A 7,998-nucleotide genomic window follows, 5' to 3' on the forward strand; every position below is an offset into this window, starting at 1 on the left:
CTCGTTGGAGTTGCTCTATGTTCGCCAACTGAGTCTAAACCCAGTCTCGGTCGTTCCAGATATTCATCACTCCCACAGCCGGACAGAGTTGCGCGAGCCTAGACAAGTTGATTTATTTGATTCTTTTCTTCGTTATTAAAATAGCAGCGAGCGAGACCTCCGTTCCCCAGAAACTAATTGGACAAAGTACTGATAAAAATGGTTCGACGCCTACACTAAATGGTGGCCGAGAAACAATATCTGCAGAGCAACACGGAGGACAGAAAATGCAGAGGAAAGAAAATCACACTACTAGTACATGAGAATAGTGTGTGTGATCAATTTCATTTATATTCCAACTTGCAACCAATGAGTCATACATGTCAAACATACACATATCAAGGTTTCGAACAAAAACGCCTTGGCAACCACAACTCTGGTCTCTAAAAGACTAAAACTATCACATCACGGCAACTGCAGCATGACAATGGCATCTAACTCATGGCATTACAGACCGAACCCACCTTTCCAAAGAGAGAAAGATATACAGGCACAGGTGCAACTATCAAGATCATGACAGGAGAGGAGATTGCTCATCCCTCAAACAATCCTCTTATCTTCCCTTCCAGTTGGGCACCAGTATAGTACCTCTTCTTCTGTTTCTTCCCTCCGAACACCAGTCGTTTCAGCGGAAAAGACAGCCCCGAACCTCCGCTTCGATCACACAAGGACACCTCATACGGTGGAACAACGAAATCCACAATCTCCTGCCGCAGTTTGTACCTGAGCTCAGCCGTAACCTTCCATGTCGACTGGCAGTCACAGATGGCACGAAATTCAGCAGCAAACATGTCCAAGTTTAAGCGATGCAGAGGAGCCCAACACTCATCCAAGTAGCACTTCTTGTACAGCTCGACCATTGATGTGAGCCTACTCTCCAATTCTTCAACACCGGCGAAAGAGGCACTTGGAGGCTGCAGCATTTGCAAAACATCATATGTGTTATTCAGGAGGAATATGTATTTCCCACCCTTTTCACCTCGGCGTATCATTTCTGCATCTTTCTTGAGCTTGGCTGCCCAGCAATCGACCATGTGAGAGCAAGGATCAGTGGTGTGATGCACTGGCTCCACCAAATATGTGTTGCAAGAGTAATTCTGCAGGGCTTGTATTAAAAGGTCAGTTGATGGATGGATTGTGAATTCGTCGCTGGGGATGTCCATAACTGCTGCTCCCAGACCATTCACCAACTTGTTCAGGAGACCAGCAACCTCGGCAGATCTGTTCAATGGCAGGTCCATCGCATTGTTAAAAACCATTTGGGATGACTCAAATTGCATAATTCTAGTACTGTTTGTAAAAAATTAGCATAATTCTAGTACTGGTTGTGGGTAGTCATTTCGCCCGCCGGCTAGTCCTCCCGCACCTACTAATCCTCGCGGCGATAGGCCGGCGGCAGGGCGATGCGACCACGCGCGGCCGGGGGGGAGGGGGGGGGGGGGCGGGTGGCCTAGTTGCTCGGCGCGGGGGAACAGGGACCCGGAGAACTGCGGCAGCAGCGGGCGCGCAGGTACGACGATCCGCGGCCTGGCGGAGGCGCAGCTATGGAATGCTGGGCGGGCGGGTGGTGGAAGTGTGGAGAGCGCGGCAAAGGGGCGGAGGCGGGAGCGGGCGGCGACCTAGAACCTCGACCGGTTTCGGCGTTCCTTCGACTCCGCCGCGATTGGGCTCGATTCTACTCTATGCTAGGCGCCGCCGGCGAGGGGGGGCGGTGAGATAAAACGCGCCGGGAACGCGGAAGCAGAGAGGGGAGTGGTGGGAATTGATCCATTTGTTACCTGCCGATGGCGGCGGCGGCATCCGGCGTTCCTCCGAACATGCCCATGGAGCCATCCCCTGCCGCCTCCATCTTGGTCCAGCACTTGAGCACGGCCGGCTTGCTTCGGCGCCGCCGCCGACGCCGCCGCCGATGCCCCTGCTTCGGCCTCGCCCGCGCCGGTGGAAGCGCGCGAGCGAAAGGGGCGGAGCGGCAGCCGGCGGCGGGCTTCCAATTCCGTAGGGAGGTGTGACTCGTTGATGGGGTTTGCGGTGGGGGCGCTGTTTATAAAGGCCCAGCTGATGGAAACACCGGACAACGACGAGGCGTCGCTCGTGCCGTGGCCGGGCGCCCCCACCACGGCAGCTTGGATGCGCAGCGCCACAGGTTCGGCCCAGCTGCCCAGCTCCCGTTGAAAAGGGTACGTACGTCTCCCTACGGAATTGGAAGCCTCCCTACGGAATTGGAAGCAGGTGTATGCCCTCTGCGAAATGCCACCAATCCTGGCCATCCAAACGACCCGAAGGTTTGATTTAGACCGAGATTACAGAGTTCAGGGTGCAATCGACCGAGATTTTGACTCGAGGGTTCGTTTCGCCGAACCTCTACGGGTTCAGGGTTTAAAATGGACTTTTTCCGTTGAAAAGAGTACGTACGTCCTTTCAACTATGTCCATGGCCGTAGGATATTGCCACTTTGATCGTTCACGGCGTGATTATCATGCCATCAGCACCTCTTTTATATTTTTCTCTTTTCTTTGCATGTCCCCAATAATATGTGCCTGCACTACCACAGGCACATGCACGTACCGCTTTCACGACGCGCACGCTACCCCCACCAGATCCCCGTTGCTGCCGACCGTCTCGACGCCTGCCCCGCTGAGAGCGACGTCGCTGCCGATCGTTCGCCCACGCAGGCACATGGCAAGTATTACCCCGGCCAAATCATAACTTCAGTGACGCTGCAATTTCTCAAATTTCTCCGAGAAAACATTCATCCTCGCTTGTGTTAGAGCATCTTTCCAAAAAAAGGCAATTTTCCATTAATATTTGTACATTAAAGTCTTAAAAACATGAAAAAAGAAACTAAAACATGCGCCGCCGCCCCCGCCCGCCCTACAGGCCGAAGAACGCGCCGAAGGCGCTGTAGTCGTCACCCTCCTCCTTCTTCACGCCGCCGTCTTGCTGCTCCCCTGCCCTGCGTCGCCTTGGCGGATGGGCTTCGGTGGAGGCGGTGGCGCGTCCTCGTCACTGTCCTCGAGGACGATGACGCCACCTTCGTCGCGGCCGTGGCGCCGGGCGGCGATCTCATCGAGGGCACAGCGCTGGCAATCTATCTCCAGCTTTGCGCGTCCTCCCGCGCCCACTTCAGGGCGGCCAGGTCGTCGTACTCGTTCTTGACGGCGACGAGGCCCGGCTCCGTCTTGGGCTTGACAACGCGGGAGGAGGAGGACTAACGCCGCCCTCGTTGATGACGAAGCCGCGGGTGCGCCTCCCGAGCGGCATCTCCACGGGCCCGTGCTTAACATTGGCCAGCGGCGGCGAGCCGGGGGAGAAGGAGGAGGACGACGACGACAAACCCGCCATACGCCGCGGCATCTAGATGCCGCCGCTCCGGCAGGGGACAAGCGCCTGGGCCACCGGGTACTGCTGGAGCGGCGGCTCGTTGCCGCCATCGAGGTGCTCGAGGACGGCGTGCAGTGTGCGCCCGGGGACACCTCACCACAAATGGCGGCCGTCGGCGTTGTGGCGTCCCCTCGCCGGCGCGCTGTTGGTGGAGGCAAGCTGCTCCTCGTGGCGGCGTTGGAAGTACGATGCCCAGCTCTTGTTGTTGTCGGCGGCGTACTCCGGGCGGTCGCGCACCTCCTCCGGCATGGACGCCCGGATGCGCTCGATCTCGTCGTGGAAGTGGCCGGGGTGCTCGGCGTCGGTGCACGGGGGGACTGGGACGCCTCCGGCGCTAAGCCTGCACCTCCCCGGCGCGAGCATGTCCGGCGGCGCCGGGTAGTTGGCCTCGTGGAGGAGGTGCGCCTCCCACTCATGCAGCGTGCGGCGACCGAAGCCGTTGGCCGCCGCAGCGTCGCCGGGGGACCGCTCACCCATCGGAGGTTGGTGGCGCGGGGAGAGACGAGAAGGGAGCCGATGAGAAGAGGGAGAGGGAGAGGGCGATGGAGTGTGCGTCCACCGACGAGGAGGGGTGCCCTTTTATAGCTGTCGGAGGGGAGGCAGACGTGTGTGTACGCATGGCGGGAGGGGAATGGCGAGTCGCCGTGCCATTACTGCGCCGCCCGTGGGGAATCGGCGGAAGGCTGACCGGCGTTAGCCTTGGGCATTGATTCCTCGCGGGAAATCGAGGCGATGAGGACGACGATGAGCCGGAGTCGCTGACTCGGCGGGCCCGCTATTCTTTCGCGCCAAAAACATTTCCCCCGGCGCCCTCCAGCGCGTCGGGTTCGGCCTGGGTCCGTCGGCGCCAAAATCGGCCCGAGCCGACGAAAATTGGGCTTCTGGGGGTGCGGCTGGGCCGAATTTTCGGCGCCGCCAACAAAAGAGGGGCCTAGGGGGCCTGTTGGGGTTCGGCTGGAGATGCTCTTAGTCCTTGCACAAACACACCTGTTGCCTAGGAGGTGTTTGTCCACCTGCAATAAGTCCATACAGCCCGTTAGATGCAGCTTTTTGGGTTTTCGGATTGTTTGATTCATTGCTGATACTATTGAGCCCGCACCGCACGGTGATTAAAGCACCTCTCTGCGTCTGTATGCTAGAGACGGCTGAGTCGACCGTTTCTAACCAGCCAGGCCCGAGGGACAATGGCGCGGCACTTTCCTTCCTGCCAATCCATAACATAACATGGAGCTGACCGCTATGTGCATTCTGTCGGCAGCGTTGTTGCCACGGTCTTCTCTCTCGAGCTTGTTTGTTTACTTTTTAACTAGCAAAGTGACCCGTTGCACGGCTAGGTTGTGACTTGCTATTGTTAATCTTTCTCATTTCTACACCCTCATACATGAATTCAATTTAATATCCAAATTTTACTCTAGTTTATCTCCTATCATTAATGTCAAAGGGACATCCAATTTGTTTAAAAAAATCATCTTCGGCTACATGAATTGGCTATTTCAAAATTAAGCATATATTGGGATGGCATGCTAAATCATTTAGTTCCATACTAATGTATTATGTGGCCTTCTACATTTCAGGCTCTCATGTGTATCATCATTTCACCCACATAGCATGTGCTAAAAAGTTGAGAGGGCTACGACAAAAACTGGATGCACTTCATGTACAAAACAGAAAATCTCTTTGGAAGTATCAGGGTTTCGGACAAAAACTCATCTATTACAAAAGGATTTCATTTGTTCACATGTAACTGTAGTGATATTCTAGATCAAAGGCATCATCAAAATAGTTGTGGATAAAAAGTCTTCACTTTATCTTCGCTTGTATCATTTGCTTATTGCGCCGTAACCATGGATAATCTTCATCGTTTAACATGGTGCTTGGGTCAGCCTTGACTTTGAAGGGAGGAATTTCATGAAACTTTTCATCATTTTCAGACATGTCTGTCTTGCCCTCCAATCCCACGATGTCTTTTTTTCCTGAAAGAACTATGTGGCGCTATGGCTCATCGTATGATGTATCCGCTTCCTTATCTTTTCTTTTTCTCAGTTTGGTAGACATGTCCTTCACATAAAAAACATGTGCTACATCATTGGCTAGGACGAATGGTTCGTTTGTGTACCCCGGATTGTTCATATCCCATGTTGTCATTCCGTACTGTGGGTCTACCTGTACCCGCCTCCTGATAAATTGACCCATTTGCACTTAAACAAAGGGACCTTAATATCATATCCATAGTCCAGTTCCATATGTCCACTATGTAATCATAATATGTGTCCTTTCCCCTCTTGGTTGCTGCGTCAAAGCGGACACCACTGTTTTGGTTGGTGCTCTTTTGATCTTGGGCGATCGTGTAAAATGTATTCCCATTTATCTCGTACCGTTTGTAAGTCATTACAGTCGAAGATGGTTCCCTTGCCAATGAGTACAAGCCATCAGAAACAGTGTTGTCACACCTAAGACGTGTTTGGAACCAACTATCAAAACTCCTGATGTGTTCACATGTAATTCAGTCGTCACACTGGTCTGGGTGTTTGGAACGCAGAATGTTCTTGTGTTCATCGATATACTGGGTCACCAAGGTAGAATTCTGTAGAATCGTGTAGTGTGCTTGAGACCACGTATGCCCGTCCCTACATATTATTGAGTCCCCTCCTAGTGTGCCTTTTCCACCTAGTCTCCCATCATACCGCGATTGAGGGAGACCTATCTTCTTAAAGTCAATGAAGTCAACACAAAACCCAATGACATCCTCTGTTTGATGGCCCATGGAGATGCTTTCTTCTGGCCTAGCACGGTTACAGACATATTTCTTTAGGACTCCAATGAACCTCTCAAAGGGGTGAAGGAAATATGCCCTAGAGGCAATAATAAAGTTATTATTTATTTTCTTATATCATGATAAATGTTTATTATTCATGCTAGAATTGTATTAACCCGAAACATAATACATGTGTGAATACATAGACAAACATAATATCACTAGTATGCCTCTACTTGACTAGCTCATTAATCGAAGATGGTTATGTTTCCTAACCATAGACATGAGTTGTCATTTGATTAACGGGATCACATCATTAGTAGAATGATGTGATTGACTTGACCCATTCCGTTAGCTTAGCACTTGATTGTTTAGTATGTTGCTATTGCTTTCTTCATGACCTATACATGTTCCTACAACTATGAGATTATGCAACTCCCGTTTATCGGAGGAACACTTTGTGTGCTACCAAATATCACAATGTAACTGGGTGATTGTAAAGGAGCTCTACAGGTGTCTCTGAAGGTACTTGTTGAGTTGGCGTATTTCGATATTAGGATTTGTCACTCCGAATGTCAGAGAGGTATCTTTGGGCCCTCTCGGTAATGCACATCACTATAAGCCTTGCAAGCAATGTGACTAATGAGTTAGTTACGGGATGATGCATTACATAACGAGTAAAGAGACTTGCCAGTAATGAGATTGAACTAGGTATTGAGATACCGACGATCGAATCTCGGGCAAGTAACATACCGATGACAAAGGGAACAACGTATGTTGTTATGCGGTTTGACCGATAAAGATCTTCGTAGAATATGTAGGAGCCAATATGAGCATCCAGGTTCCGCTACTGGTTATTGATCGGAGACGTGTCTCGGTCATGTCTATATAGTTCTCGAACCCGTAGGGTCCGCACGCTTAAAGTTTCAATGACGGTTGTATTATGAGTTTATGAGTTTTGATTACCGAAGGTTGTTGGGTATGCCGGATGTGACCACGGACATGACGAGGAGTCTCAAAATGGTCGAGACATGAAGATTGATATATTGGAAGCCTATATTTGGATATCGGAAGTGTTCCGGGTGAAATCGGGATTTTACTGGAGTACCGGGAGGTTACTGGAACCCCCCGGGGGCTTAATGGGCCATAGTGAGCCTTAGTGGAGAAGAGGAGAGGTGGCCAGGGTAGGGGCCGCGCACCCCTCCCCCCTAGTCCGAATAGGACAAGGAGAGGGGGGCGGCGCCCCCCCTTTCCTTCCTCTCTCTCTCTCCTCTTTCCCCCTTCCCCTAATCCAACAAGGAAGGGAGGGAGTCCTACTCCCGGTGGGAGTAGGACTCCTCCTGGCGCGCCTTCTTCTGGCCGGCCGCACCTCCCCCCTTGCTCCTTTATATACGGGGCAGGGGCACCCTAGACACAATAATTGATCTCTTGATCTTTTAGCCGTGTGCGGTTCCCCCCTCCACCATATTCCACCTCGGTAATATCGTAGCGGTGCTTAGGCGAAGCCCTGCGTCGGTAGCATCATCAACACCGTCATCACGCCGTCGTGCTGACGGAACTCTCCCGCAAAGCTCTACTGGATCGGAGTTCGTGGGACGTCATCGAGCTGAACGTGTGCTGAACTCGAAGGTGCCGTACGTTCGGTACTTGATCGGTCGGATCGTGAAGATGTACGACTACATACCCCGCGTTGTGCTAACGCTTCCGCTTTCGGTCTACGAGGGTACATGGACAACACTCTCCCCTCTCATTGCTATACATCACCATGATCTTGCGTGTGCGTAGGAATTTTTTTTAAATTACTACGTTCCCCAATAGTGGTA

General features: G+C 52.1%; 1 protein-coding gene across 1 annotated transcript; it reads right to left on the reverse strand.

The window, feature by feature from the left end:
- Positions 1 to 269: 269 nt before the first annotated feature.
- On the reverse strand, positions 270 to 2,064 carry LOC123040068 (uncharacterized). Its single transcript, XM_044463007.1, has 2 exons — positions 1,818 to 2,064; positions 270 to 1,260 (listed from the first exon to the last, which is right to left on the reverse strand). The coding sequence occupies exons 1-2, from the start codon at positions 1,886 to 1,888 to the stop codon at positions 573 to 575; spliced, it is 759 nt and encodes a 252-aa protein (XP_044318942.1). The 5' UTR covers positions 1,889 to 2,064; the 3' UTR covers positions 270 to 572.
- Between the last annotated feature and the right edge of the window lie 5,934 nt (positions 2,065 to 7,998).

The sequence above is a fragment of the Triticum aestivum genome, chromosome 2B (assembly GCF_018294505.1).
Source record: "Triticum aestivum cultivar Chinese Spring chromosome 2B, IWGSC CS RefSeq v2.1, whole genome shotgun sequence".
In the NCBI taxonomy this organism is placed as follows: Eukaryota; Viridiplantae; Streptophyta; class Magnoliopsida; order Poales; family Poaceae; genus Triticum; species Triticum aestivum.

Bases quoted from the DNA above. Each gene is read 5' to 3' on its own strand.
- LOC123040068 (XM_044463007.1), bottom strand. From the start codon at position 1,888: ATGGAGGCGGCAGGGGATGGCTCCATGGGCATGTTCGGAGGAACGCCG. The intron at 1,261-1,817 runs GTAACAAATGGA...GCCATTGAACAG, and splicing joins GCCGCCGCCGCCATCGGCAG to ATCTGCCGAGGTTGCTGGTC.